General features: G+C 40.6%; 1 protein-coding gene across 1 annotated transcript in view; it reads right to left on the reverse strand.

Annotated features, from left to right (window-relative positions):
* Window positions 1–5,062: 5,062 nt before the first annotated feature.
* Window positions 5,063–14,922, reverse strand: part of ttyh3a (tweety family member 3a) — a 63,340-nt gene continuing 53,480 nt past the window's right edge. Inside the window, exons 12-14 of the mRNA XM_026930190.3 lie at window positions 13,935–14,108; window positions 11,831–11,906; window positions 5,063–8,017 (exon numbers count right to left, since the gene is read on the reverse strand). Of these exons, the coding sequence (XP_026785991.2) occupies window positions 7,943–8,017; window positions 11,831–11,906; window positions 13,935–14,108 (325 nt within the window). The 3' untranslated portion in view covers window positions 5,063–7,942. The remainder of the gene's footprint in view (window positions 8,018–11,830; window positions 11,907–13,934; window positions 14,109–14,922) is intronic.

Genomic DNA, 14,922 nt, shown 5'->3' on the forward strand with positions numbered 1-14,922 from the left:
AGAAATCAGGCCTGGCCTCGCTTCTTCATAACATTCTGTGCATTTGTCTCATGAACCACTAATAGCGCTGTTGCACTCGGCTCCATCCATCCATTTTCCATACTGCTTATGCTACACAGGGTCACAGGGGAGCCTGGAGCCTATTCCAGGGACCTCAGAGCACAAGGTGGGGAACACCAGTCGCAGGTCACAATCGCACACGTATTCACACACTACGGACAATTTGGAAATGCCAATCAGCCTACAACACATGTCTTGGAACTGGACTGAACCCCCAAAGCACAGGGAGAATATGCAAACACACATACACACACACACACAACCCCGCTGAAGTTCACGCTGGGCCAGTGCTCATTTAGCTGGATATCCAGTACGCATTATGTGAACTATAGTGATCACCAGCTACGCTGAACTGGTCAATGTTATTCTTTCCAACAAGGCAAGGCAACTGTAAACCTTAACATCCTCAGCCTCAAGAACATCCTCAGTCCTAACCAATGAGAATAGCACCTGGACCATATAACCTATATAAGGAGCCAAATTTACTACATTTGTCCTGCTGCCATTTATTTTCCCCTTTGAAATATTGTGAAAAACAGTAGTAGAAGTAGGGGTCACTGTAGATTAGTCCAATCATCTATAATGGAACATTACATAAAAGGCAGATTGAGAGTATTTGTCCCTTTTGTATCTGTGCCAAAATGGAGCCGTCGGTATCACAGCATGTAAAATATTTCCCTTTATTCATTTATTTTTCTTGACACACACTCTTAATTTACAAGCGTACCTGAAAGCCTCCAGCGAGCCAAGAATTTATAAACTTGCCTTAATGTAGATGTGCCTAATATATCTCTAGCTCCCGTCTGCTAGAATAGCTTTAATAGCAAATGAGCACTTTGTCTGGGTCAAACTCATGCTACTCCCACCCTCCTCAGCTGTCATGATGTCAGAATATGAACAGCTATGACATCCCGGGGGTCGCAATACTTCCTCCACTAGCTTCTTATGACAGCTTGTTTAGCTGTCTAAAGATTCAGTTAAACATATAACATCACGTCTGCCTGTTTTATAAGTCAACATTCACTCAACCCTGTTACCTGAACACATAAACTTGGGAAGGATGTTCAACTCTCATTATTATTATTATTATTTTCAAAGATATTTTGATATTGACATAGAAGGTCACTTTGCAAGTACAATGCTGTTAGTTAATGAAATTATAGATTGAATATAAGTTGTTAATTTAAAAAAAAATTACATTTTAAGTAAATCGTTAATATGTCTTTAATCTCCTCATACCATTAGCATGGATGCTAGTTAACCACATATTGTGTATGTGCTAATTCTATGCTATAAAATAACTATATTCTATAAAAAAAACTCAACCCTGTTACTCGTTTAACAGCAAAATGCAGCCATGGTTTTCAAAGAAATCCTTAAAAAAAAGACGTTGTTGCCAGGGATGGGTTTTTAGAATAGGTAAATGCACATTTTGTTAGACTCAGTGTTGAAAAATGATGGGAATAAACTGATGGGAAAATGATGGGGAAAAATTGCACTCCAATCACAGACTCATCCAGAAAGAACCACATCTTATAATAATATTAATATTTCCTCAAACTGTCACTTCTACAAAAAAATCCCCGTATATTTTGCTGACATGGTTTCTTTGTGGTGTGGTGTGGTGTGGTGTAGTACGGGTCTGTCTGACATGGTTTGCCGTCCTTTCATGCTGCACAGAGAAGTTCAGGCCAATGAATGATAAAAATGCGCCTGCACTGCCCATGCATGCTTGGGCCTGAGTGCTGTGCAAATAAAGATGATTTGCTATCAGCAGAGAGTCACAGGATATGGGAATGGCTAAGGAGAAATGCAACCATGTCATCTCTTGTGTGTTGTAAAACGTAACTCTGAAAAAAAAAAAAAAAGCACAGACCAGCATAGTGCTTGAATACTGGTGACCTATATTTGTTGTGTTGTGAATATGTCTGTTTTTTTGACCAGTTTTTGACCAGCGTATGCTGGTTTCTACTGGCCTTCCAGTATGACCATGCTTACTCACCAGCCAAACCAGCAATAAGCCCAGAACTGCCCAAATTAGGTGAAAATGGTCTTGCTGGTCACCCAGTAAGCTCATGCTGGTCAAGCTGGTCTCCCAAAATGACCTTGCTTACTCACCAGGTAAACCAGCAATAAGACCAATAAGCACAAATACAGTGTTGACCAGAAAAAAAAACAGCTTATACTAACAGCCAGCTAATACTGGTCTTTTTTCAGCAGGGAAAGACTAACAAACATCAGCTGGATTTGTTGAGGCAGATTTTGGTCAACTGGCAAATCAAGATAATCCTCTATTAAAGAAGATTGTGGGATGTGTTCAGTGAGGAGTGTCTGAGTGAGGAGCCATGCCTATGTGCATGTGATGCCTAATGAGCCAGGTAGCAGGGAGGTACTTAGTGGTTAGCATGTTTACCTCACACCTCTGAGGCTGAGGGTTTAATTCCCGCCTCTGCCCTGCATGCATGGAGCTTGTAGCTTTGGGGTTTCCTCCAGGTACTTGGGTTACCTCCTCCAGTCCAAAGACACATGTTGTAGGCTGACTGGCATTTCCGAATTGTCCATAGTGTGTGCAGTTGTGCCTTGTGAAGTGTTGGCACCCCATCCAGGGTGGGCCCTGGGTTAGGCTCCCCTGTGACCCTTTCATAAGCAGTATGAAAAAAATGGATGGATAGCAAACTGATGTTGAGCCAATGCTGAGCTGTTGGCCCATTGCGGTTGTTATGAAGAAACGCTCTTTTACTAAGTTTGGGCCAGCATGAACCTTTCGTGAAAGGTCAGCCAGTGTTGTAAAGGGAGGAACACTATACCTTTCAAATATACCTTTCAAAATACACTTCAGTACCAACATCAGTTTGCTACCTGGGGAACTTGTTTGTTCCAGATGTTTTCAAAATGATTCTTGATTCACTGTTCATTACAAATGTTAATTTCAATCTCACAGCGTAACAGTGAACTCAGGTTAGTGTGGGTATCTAACAGAAAGGGCTTTGACTTGCAACCACTGTTTCTCTTTGCTGATGCAGCTTGCATGTTTTACATTACGCTGCCATGATTTCTGAGACTGTTCCCTTAAAACATTAAGCTAATTGCATTAACTAAACATGTGAGCGAAAGGTCTAGACGCCGCTAATGAAGAACCTAATCTTCTTAGGTTCCGTCTAGTTTACATGTAACCATACTGTCCTCTAGTGTTTCTTTTCGAGTAATTACGCTGCAGTCAGCCATTTTGTCTGTCAGTGACAGGGAAGGGAAGATTTCCAGGGGAGCAGGAAGACTCAAAGCAAACATGGCTACACTGCACATATAATCCATGCTTTGTCTGTTTTTTTTTTTAAATCCTGAATGTTTATACAGAACAGAACCATATGGCACATATCTTTTTATTTCCTGTGGTATACCTTCCCACAGTGAACCACAATCCTGTCTCAAAATTGGAACCCAAAACAAACAAAGAGAGCCTAATAATTAATGTTATATTAATGATACCCAGGTGGATAAAATAAACCTGTAAATTGATTAATATCACGGACCTAATAGAGTATTAGAGTATTCTTGGAATGCTGTCAGACATCCTGAATAGTTTATGGAGGGATGTTGAATCATTCTTCAATAAGAAAATCTTCTAATTATTTGGGGGATGAAAAGATGGGGATCTGCTTTGCAGTTTCTTCTTTTGTCCTTCCATAAACTAAGTCAGAGAAGGTGCTTGACTTCATCCTGTTGTTCATCAAACCACTCAAATAATTTTAGCAATAAAGGCATTCTGGAGAACGTTTAAAAAAAAAAAAAATCAAGAAAAGGCATTTGTACCACAGGGTGTAACTGGTCCTGTAGGAACTGCCTCATGGTTTTTTGCCTGTTATACGACCTTTTATATGCAAAGCAACCATTGGACTAAATGATTTCCACATTATTACCATTATGGATCCTGTGATGTACTTAACAGTTTGCAGCAGACCTTGTGGGTTGAAGGCATCCTTTGGCTTCCTCCAAACAAATTCATCCAGATGTAGGAAATATGGGGAAATCAGATTCTCGTCATACTACTTTTTTTTCTTCCATGGCACAGGGCTCCAGGTTTTGTAGTCCTTACACTAAGCGTCTTTGCTCATTAATCTGACACAAAAGGTTTCTGAATAGTACCCCTGCCATGAATTCCAGCTCTGTGAAGCTCATTACATACAGTTTTTGTTGTGACTGAGTCACTGAGGTGCTCATTCATTCAATTCTGAGGTTTGTGGCTTTGTGGGGATTTTAGTAACTATTCTGTGAAGCCTGTCTCTCCCTGTCATGGAGCTTTGACTTGCTACCACTGTTTCTCTTTACTGATGCAGCTTGCATGTTTTGTGACTGTTCCCCTTGAAACATTAAATCATTGCAGTTTGGGCTTCCACTATTTGGCCTCTTTGGAACTGTGTTAGTCGTCTCACGTTCATTTGGAATCTCACATATTAAAATGCAAATTTTCAAACCTGATACATGCCATTAGTTAGAAATCAACCTAATGTAACTCATCTGTTTAGCTATTTTTAGTTGCAAAGTCAAGATGCTGATATTTAGTCCATCTCCTGTAGCTCACACGTTCAATTAATTCTACAGAGTAGCCAAAAAGTCAGGAACCGATAAGAGTAAAACTACATATGGTTAATTTTGTATTAATTATTTACAACATATTATAACATTATTTACACGTTCACCCTTAAGCATCTTCTCAGTTATGGAATCGTGTTTGTGTTGAATTTGCTCAATGTATTCGGATCGACATATTTGCTCAACATATTCCCATTGGTTCCTGACTTTTCGGACACCCTGTATACGAGATGATGAAAACATCGTCATCAAAACATCAAAATAAAAGATTTCTCTCCTTCATAACCTTAACTGTGCATCCAAAAGTGAACAACACTGTTAAAAACAGTTACAAATTTGTTTTACAAAACACAGTCAATATTGTACAGACGTTTCAACCCAGTGGACTGTCCAAAAAAAATGTGAGACAAAATTTGCTGTCAGTTCATGTTATTTTAATCTGAAAACACTGAGTTCAAGCTGAATAAAACCACAGGTTTAACATGTACAATATTTTAGTAAATGCCAAAAATTAAAAGGGAAAAAAGAAAAAGAAAAATCTACAGTGAAATTTAATCAAAACAATTCAATGAAATACCAAACTCAGTTATTCACATAAGACAAAAAAAAAATAAATTGTGCTTACTAATCATTCTAAAAAAAATATGCCACAATGACTAGAAAAAAAGTAAAAATGAGATGAAGTGTGACATTTTGCACTATGGTATTGCAAATTTGTCTTGCGGTTTTCTTCATTTTGCATTGTAATTATATATATAGTATATATATATACACTGTTCTAGCATTCTGAAATTAACAGAGTATGATGTAAAAAGAATAAAATATATTGCATCACTAACAAATGGTCATTCACATAGAAAAAAAAGACGATTCTTAAAACGTCAGGCTCATTTTCACAGGTGACTCTCTTAGTTGCTCAGGCTAGGCTGAGCTGTGAATGTACAAAAAGGCCCATTTAAACATGTGAAACATTTAAAAGGTATGAGAAAGATTAAAAATCATGGTTTGGTTGTTGGCACAGTCAAGGAACCTTGTCTCATTATTGATTGCAATAATAGCATAATTCAAGGAACCCAAAAAAATAAGCATCAGTAGCACATGAGAACACTTCACACTCCACATCGAAAGGGTCACCATGCCTCAGAGAAGTGAATGAACAAATGCTTACAGTCCAGAAAGCTAGAAATGTTCAGCTATGAGCTAAAAGACACAAATAACCCAGGTTCCTTTCCCCAAGTCTTTCACAATCCCTTTTGCTCCTTTTTCAATTACTATGTTCCTTCTAGTCCAGCAGGAGCTTCAATTTTGTTATGCATGATCAGTTTTAAACTGGTCCTTACACAGCATGCACGCCTCTATCCCAGGAAAGTGACGGTACATGGAACAGTTTGGTCCCTGTAGCATTTTGGGAAATGGAACTTTTTTCAGCCCCAGCCTGAGCTGGGAATGTTGAAGTGGTTTTAGTTTGGCTCGCACCACTGCGCATGACATTGCATAGCAGGGTGCAGTTCAGAAGAAGGACAGAGAAAGAGAGGAGCTGTGCGAGAAATCAGGACACTGAAGACCATCTCGCTACCCTCTGCAGGAGATCATCCATGTTCAAATCTGTGCGAGATGGTGGATCATGCATCATCTGTGTGTGGGTGTGTGTGTGTGTCTATGTGTGATCATCTGGGGAGATGCAAGTTTCCATACAGCACTTTCTCCTTGGACCAGATGTGCTGCAGTTGTTGTTGGAGTCTGTGGTAACTTAGTGGTTCTAACATTGCCGAGTCGGAGCAGAGGAGTCAGTGTGGACCTTAAATGAAGCAGCCCTGGACATTTCAGGCGATCTGATTGGCTGAGTCAGCTGTCCTTTCTCCTCTGTGAGCCCATTCTGCTTCGAAAGATGAAAAAAAAACCCAACAAAAAAAAAAAAACTAAACCTGATCAGCCATGTTTGGGTCCAAGCTTGCTCAGCAATACGTCCAGTTCATAGTTCATTTTCATGTACAGTACAGAGACGTTCTCAAGTACACAATGATAAATCCTCCTGTGGAGGAAAAACAGCTGCAAGCATGCAACACGTATGTCATAGATAACCGGAAACCTGTCATTTCCATGGCAGAGACATGTAAGACCAAAATAATAGATCTGCGGTTCCCAGAGACCCCACAGACATTAGAAAAAAATGCAGTATCTTGCTGAAGTCAGCAGTGTTATCCCAGGCCTGCTGTCTAGTGGGTATGATAATACAAAGAGAACTGAGGTGAATGGGCTCAAGTGCCCAAACCCTCATATACCATTGTGTGTGCATGTGTGGCAATCTCTGCAGAAGAGAACCTGAGCAGCTCTTACTCAGCAATGCTGCTGTTTTATATTGTGCGCAAGTCTCGTTTCGATCGCACTGGGGACCTCTGAGTGGTTATTTACACGCATGGTGAAAAAAAGGAAAGACACGCTTATACAGGGCTTTCTAAAGCTGGCCATGGCTTTAATTAACACTACTCCACCTACAAGAGAGCTGAGACTGAAATATTAAACTACAGCTAACCCCCCCAAGCCATTCATCACCCCCCAAGCCTCACTATTGCTACTTGTTTCCTTTCCATATACATAATGGCAGTATTCTTTTCAGATTTCATTAGATTAGCTAGCACCACTGAATCAGTGAATTTTAAAAATACACTTTGTTTAAACCAGTCTAATCAGCATTCATTCCTATTGCAGAAGTTGCGCTCTTCTTTTGTGACGTGATACATGTAGGTACCTGGTGTGGAGATTAAATCGCGTTACTGATCCAGCTAATCAGAGTGGATGTTACTGTTTTTGTGTTGAAAGCGTAGAGAGTCTTAACCTGTCAAATAATCCTATATACACACACACACGAGGTCACATTATAGAAGTCATGCAGGAATGTGATTTGAGGCCAGTTACCCCGACTGGCTTTGTACTTCTGGGGCTTTAGGCTCTTCTGGCAAAAGCACCACAAGAAAGCAACGGCAGCATGTACGAACAAACATGTACACACACACACAGACCTGTAAAACATACACGCACACACGCACACAAACACACACACTTGTCAGGAGTATGCCACTATTTGGAACTGTGGCCAATCGTGTAAACAAGGGGCCTCTTCAATGGTGAATGTGTTGATGTCCTTCTTGTCTGAAGTAGGATGGGTGGGCCTGGGAGTCTGTTTGTGTCACAGGAACAAGGGCACATTTGTGAGAGAGAGCGAGTGTGTGTGTGTGTGTGTGTGTGTGTGAGAGAGAGAGAGACAGAGAGTAGGGATGTTCCTGGGAGTTCTCTAGTGTGCTGCAGTGCTGCTGTTGGGATCGGGCCGGGCGTTAGCCAGGTACTTGGCCCTCATGCTGGAAGTGTACTGCAGAGACACAAACAGAGGAAAGATATTCAACACAAACATGGGTAACAAAGGACACAAGTGATTGATTAGTTACACAATAGGCCTTGAAACACATACACTATATGGCGACAAGTGTGCAGACACCTTACCATTACACCCATATGTGGTTCTTCCCCAAACTGTTGCCACAAAGTTGGAATAACTCAATTATACAGAATGTCTTTGTGTGCTGTAACATTACAATTTCCCTGGAGATAAGAGGTTCAAACCTGTTCCAGCATGACAATGCCCCTGTGCACAAAGCGAGCTCCATGAAGACATGGTGTGTGAAGGTTGGAGTGGAAGAACTCGAGTGTCCTGCACAGATCCCTGACCTCAACCCCACTGAACACCTTTGGGATGAACTGGAACACCGACTGCACCCCAGACCTCCTCACCAACATCAGCGCCTGATCTCACTAATGCTCTTGTAGCTGAATGAACACAAATCCCTACAGCCACGCTCCAAAATCTAGTGGAAAGCCTTCCCAGAAGAGTGGAGCTTATTATAAAAAGCAAAAGGGGGTTAAATCTGGAATGAGATGTTCAATAAGCACATATGACTGTGATGGTCAGGTGTCCACAAACTTTTGGCCATATACTTTATATGCACCAGGTTTTAACCAATAAATTCATTACACTTGTTCTTTCCATACAAACTTACACACGCTGTATCATGTCCTTACATGTTTTAGCCATTATTTCTTGCAACACAGCAAATCAGATTGCACCATTGTCAATTTAAAGTTTCCAGTAAATGTTGTGACAATGCACAGAATGAGTATCACTGACACCGCTCCAGTTTTCAATAGACTTGGAAACACTAGGAAGTGGGACCTCCTATTGTCAACTCTGAGTTGGTTTCGAGCTTTCAACACTATCAAAAGTGACTCAGTGCTGCACTGAGACCAAATCATGGAACAAACACATTTTGTGGTAGACATGAATTATAGAAGCTTGCTTTTATTATACAGTGGGTGGAATCTAAGGCAATGTCAATCAACAAACTAGCCGACAGGGCGTAATACAAAACAATACATAATACAGTCAGAAGAATAAACTACACAAACTGGATGTAGTGTTCTGTTAGCTAGATGGATTTATTACTACTAGATGAATGAGACTATATGACTCTTCATCTCTGTTATATTATGATCTGATACACAGCAAACATAATGTGCAGAAATTTAGTTAGGTCAGATACAAGATGTGAATGGAAAGGAGAAGTAACCTCAATCTTTTGAAAACAAGAGACGTTAATCACAGGCTGGGGTTCTACTGGTACAGGGGTTTGGCATTAGTGTGTATTGAATGATGCTTTCAGATTTTTAAAGTGAATGTTGACTTGCAGATCAAGTCTTCAGGTTGTGTATAAACCACCCCAAATCCGTGAAGATTTCTAGTGAGCCCTGGCAGGTTCTCTCTCTCTCTCTCTCTCAGAATATTAACCAAGTCACATAACTTGGGATTATCGCAAATCCTAAGATTGTAGCAATAGTGACTCATCTTCACAGCTATTTCAAGTGTTAACAAACTGTCAAATCCTAAAGTACATACACACACGAGCACACACACACACACACACACACACACACACACGCATGTGCAGACCATGGGCATCCTTAAAAAGAAAGTTGCATCTAACAAATCAACAATGTTTAATTCTCTAAGTTAAATGGCAGAGCAAGTGGACTGCCGATCTAGGTTCCAGCTCCAAGACAAGGACAGAACAAGGACAGAAAAGATTGGGGAGTACATCTCATGGCATTGTTGTTAGGAGAGTTTGCACTACTAAAAAACAACCCCAAACCACACGCTACCAAAGTATAAACAAAAGCAAACACACATTTTGCTACCTGGGAATCTAACACAATAAAACAGGACGATACACAAATCTTCTTCTTGTGCAAGGCCAAAGGTAAGCTCTTACTACTGACACTGATCAGAGAGCGCTTTTGATTACAGACGATGGAAGAAACAGCACAACACACCAAAGGAGGGAGCAACTGGCTTTGGCGAATACCAGGAGTTCAAGGGAGGGGTCTGTTTGTTGCCCTTGGTTAACTGTATATATGGTGGACAACATGACAGTGGTCAAAATGTGGAGCCAAAATGTCAGACATCCTCTAGTGGCTGCGTTTTACCAAAGGTATTAGATGATAATCAAGTGTGTGCTTAAAGAGATTAATGAGTTGCGTTAATTGAGAGCTAGATTTAAGATTACACACACTTTCTGTTAACTGACAGCTGACAGCATAGACAACAGCAAAGCATGCTTCTCCATCTTTTAACAGTATACCGAATGGCATAATGCTGCATTCGACTAAAGGTTGTAACTAAAGGAACCTCGTAATTTCCTACCTCTGACTAGGAAAAACTCGGAATTCTTACTCGGGAACTTGAGATGGTCTCCTCAACCCCAAGTTCAGCAAAGTGACCTCAAATCAACATGGCTGCTCACAGCATCAACACTAAACAAAGCGGCACTTCTTACCTTTAAGTGTTATACTATATGTTTCCTTTAGATCAATCTACATACAGAGATATTAGCTTGTTAGATCTATAAATTGAGGAGGTAAAAATACATCACTCATCACAGATGGCTGGCTAGCTTTTTGCTAACAAACATGGAGGCGTCCATGATTTTTTTGCCCTCTTTATAGCTGACCGAAATGATGCAAGTTCCGCTTTCCCACTTCCGAGGTAATTCGAATGCAGTGTAAGTCCCCATGGAACTTGAAAGCAGTTAGCGATTTAGCCATGACTTAGCTTTTTACCTCTAAATGAAATCAAGCTTTTCTAAATTAATTTATTGCTGGTGCTTTACAAAAAACTACGTTCGCTGTGTGTTGGCTTGCCAATACTTCCAGGTTGTTTGAGAGCAAGCTAGCTAACTCACCAACCATAGACAGTTTATATTAAAAGCACCCATACAAAACATAGTTATGCCATTTAATGCATCCTGCCGCTCTGTGGGGCGACATGATTGCCCCTCTCTACAGCTGTGCGATCGGTCAGTGCTGCAAATTCACTCACCTATCCTCTCTACTGTGCAGACTCATGCTTTACTTTAAATTGGCCATGATCAATTTGGCTAGCTCTCAGATATGTAATAGAACAGCTCTGTCCACCATGTACACAATCACTGATTTGAGATAGATGGAAATTAGGGGGATGGATGGGACGTGTTCAGTACCTGTGGCTTCAGTATCAATACGAGTGGAAGCCCCCTGAGGCCCTTACCTGCCTGTGGCAGTAAGCGTTTCGTCCAAGGCAGTCGGACCAGACTGCATAACGGAGGAAGGGGTTAGCAAAAACAACAACAACAACAACAACAACAAGACAAGAAAGCGTAGAGCAAATACATAAGTCAAGCTCTGTGACACTTAAATAAAAAATAAGCAAGAGCTGAATCCAGAACTTTAATCCACTAGGCAAAGCCATAGTCCCTTCCCCCATCTCTTTCTTAGATAAATCTCATTAACATCGACTGAAGCTGCAGCTCTCGCAGCATCTCAATCCTCTAAACTAAGGAACTAAGGTGTACTGCCAGGTCGGGACAGCAAGCCAGCTCTGAAAGGTCTAACGGTTCCTTTGTGTGATCCCAGCGCACTCTAACTTCACCTGACAGCCTGTCCAGAGACAGACATTTCAGCTTTCTAGCTCACACAGGCACAGAAACGCAGCACCATGCCCTTTACCAAACGCTGTTTAAAATGAACGAACTACCAGTGAAGAACCCAAAAAGAGTGCGTGTGAGTGTGTGTGTGTCTTTCGGTGTTAGGCACTTACAGAAGGGGGAGGCGACTCTCTCCCAATAAGAGGAGTGTTCTCACAGCGAGGATTTTGGAAGTTTGCATTCTGTGTCCTGTGTGATGAGAGAAAGAGGCACAAATGTGAACAAATAAACTCACCAGCATGTAGCTTACATTTATAAAGCTTCAGCATAGCCGAATTTCTAAGCAGATATAAAATAATAAAACCAGCTTCCTTATATACACAGTCTTTAAATGCGATGCCTCTAAACCCTCATGCAACTTCACAATGTGGGAAAGTTGACTTATCTCAGAGCTACCATAAATTCTCAGGACATTCTGCAGAATTAAGTTCCACTATCAAAATACAGCGGATTAAGGAATGCGTGTGAAAACGTTTTCAGAGGCGTTAACATTGCTAACAACAAAATCTGAGCAGGCGGAGAGAAAAACCCATGATAGAACATATTGGTTATTAAACTGCAATCCTGCAGGAAGGTTTGGATTTATAAGGAGCCAGCTGAGTGTATAAGTTTACTTTATGCAATTTTGTAGATATCTATAGTTTATATTGTTGATATAATATAAAAATGGGTCTTTAAACTTATTTCCACACACTTTTATTTATCATACATGTGTCAAAATAGTAATATCTACCCATAAGGTCTTATTACACCTCCCTCACTTTCACCTTATGTTGAGTGAAATAAGTGCTGAGCTGTTTTACTCCGAAATGTGATTTTACACAAAAAACAAAACAAAACAAAAAATCCAATTTACGTTGTCTTTAGAGATTACTACTAGATATTTAATTAATTCCTACATTGCTTTTTGTATCAGTGAATTATTCTTTCTGTGAAAAACTTCTATTAGTGAGTGATGTAATATTGAGTGAGAAATCTAATAAGTCAAAACTGTGACCTCTGAGACCTGGTTTATATTTCTGTGTATCCGGAAATTTTGTGATGAGGCATGGTGACATTTCTTTTGCGGGTTTTAATCAAGTCGTTTCAGAGTAATGTTGTTCAAAATACATCTCAAATACGAACAACAAAATTTGAAGCAACAAAGTGTAAACAATACGATTTCCTTTATCACATCCAGCATCCAGTATGTACCGTCTTCTCTAGTCTGTCTGTGCTCCCCAACTCCCTTTTTGAAAGCGTAGACCATTAAAACAAAATAACAACTCGCAACAAAAACTGATGAAAAAACGTTAGAAAATATCAGTTTAGACACGTTCAGTCTATTAGCTCCTCAAGCTTTAATAAAATGTCTCCTGTACGATAAAACTGTCACATGGACAGCTATAAATGAACAGGACAAGCGAGTAGGTCAGGTTTGTAGCCCTTGTGTTTCATGTTTGCTTCACACACAGTGTGAATATAATCATATTATTGTATAATGTAATTATTTACAGAAAACTTCATGCGTTATATTGTGTCCTATGTGAATATCAAGTGCAAGGCTTTATAGTGACTGTAACTCAAAGGTCAATTTAATCCTAATTTCCTGTATTCCTCTAATGGATTCCCATTAGAGACACACTAGGTCACGTAAACCAAAACAATTATTAAAAAAAAAAAAAAAAAATAGTTTAAACACTAATTAAATTGAAATGCTTTGACACATGAGCTGTTTAATACTGCTGAATAATGATGAGTGACAACGCTTCAGAAATGCTTTCGATTTTCCCCTTCTGCACCTTACAAGAGAAGAGAAACAGAACTCTGGGACTGCTTTCTGTTTCTCGCCGTCTCTCTTTCTGTAAATTCTGGTGTGGCTCATGTGACACTGCCCCCTAATGGACACACGTTATGTGCAAGTATACAGGCTGACCCTGTTTACCCTGTTTAAGTCAATATTCTCACTACTGTGTGTGTGTGTGTGTGTGTGTGAGTGACACGGTTGCAAGGGACAGATGGTGAGGACTACAAAGCAGTGAGCTTCTGCATCAAAGGCTATAAGCAAAAAAAACCCTGAGAGACTACTGTAGCACTTTATTCTGCTGTCTTGTATGGAGAGTAATTGAGTGATATATGAGCATAGACTTGGAGGTTTGCACCCGTTGCCCGACTACTGATTTAGAATTTGACTAGTCGAGTGTGTGTCGGGCAGAAAAGGGACCATGCGTAACTTACATGTACTCGGTAACAGGGGCGTTGCTGACGGTGTGTGCTGCTGCAGGGATGCTGGTCTCGCTGCCATAGCTGCTGCCACAGCTGTAAAGGCTAGGCATGTGAACCCGGTACAGGTTATCATGGTTTTGTCTTCCTCCAGAAGCAGCAGAGTCTTCCTCATTGTCTTCACTGGGCCTGTGTGCACAAACGAAAACACATGCACACATTACGGACGCTCCGCAGCCTTTAGACTGACATCAGCAGAAAGAGATGTGGCCAGCAGAGGGCACACCGCGCCTTTGCTATCACACTAAAACGTCTGCAGCACAAAATGAGCACACATGTTCCTATCTGCAGTCCTCCTCATAACCCACAATGCCACAGGCAACAACAGAAGCGTGTGTCTGCTCTCTACCTCTCTCTCTCCATTTCCTGTTTTGCAGGCTGCGGGGAAGCTCAAACACAAAACCGCTTGAAGACACATTTATTATTAAATTGGTGTTAGTCAGTATCATCTAATTAATCTATGGTAGCATTGGCTTTGCTTCAGTATTCACAGTCACGCATAATGCGGTATTTAGAGTCTCGAGGCTTGATGGATTTCAGTGCAGATGATTAAGAAGAAAAAAAAAAAAAAAAGCACAGAAATAAACATCAGCAAGTAGATGATGTCACCTTTTTAGCTCTACCTCCCCCTGCTGGTCAAAGAAGGAACAAACTTTTCTTTGCAGTATGTTGCAGCATCTGACAAGGGCACTACGGTCAGGAGAGAAACTGCTCACTGGAGCTCTTCAAATCTCAGCTATCAGCTCAGAAACACTGCATTCACCATGACTGAGAGAAACAAAGACCTAGTGTGTTTGTGAAGTTCCAGACACTGGTACACACAAAGCTTGATGTGAATCAAGTCCACCGATCTCAATAAACGTCTTTTGAATGTCTATTGCTTGTATCCTTGTCTAGTTTCATGTGCTGAATCTGAAATGTTTGATAATCTTAATATAATTAA

Source organism: Pangasianodon hypophthalmus, chromosome 23 (assembly GCF_027358585.1).
Source record: "Pangasianodon hypophthalmus isolate fPanHyp1 chromosome 23, fPanHyp1.pri, whole genome shotgun sequence".
Taxonomy (NCBI): domain Eukaryota; kingdom Metazoa; phylum Chordata; class Actinopteri; order Siluriformes; family Pangasiidae; genus Pangasianodon; species Pangasianodon hypophthalmus.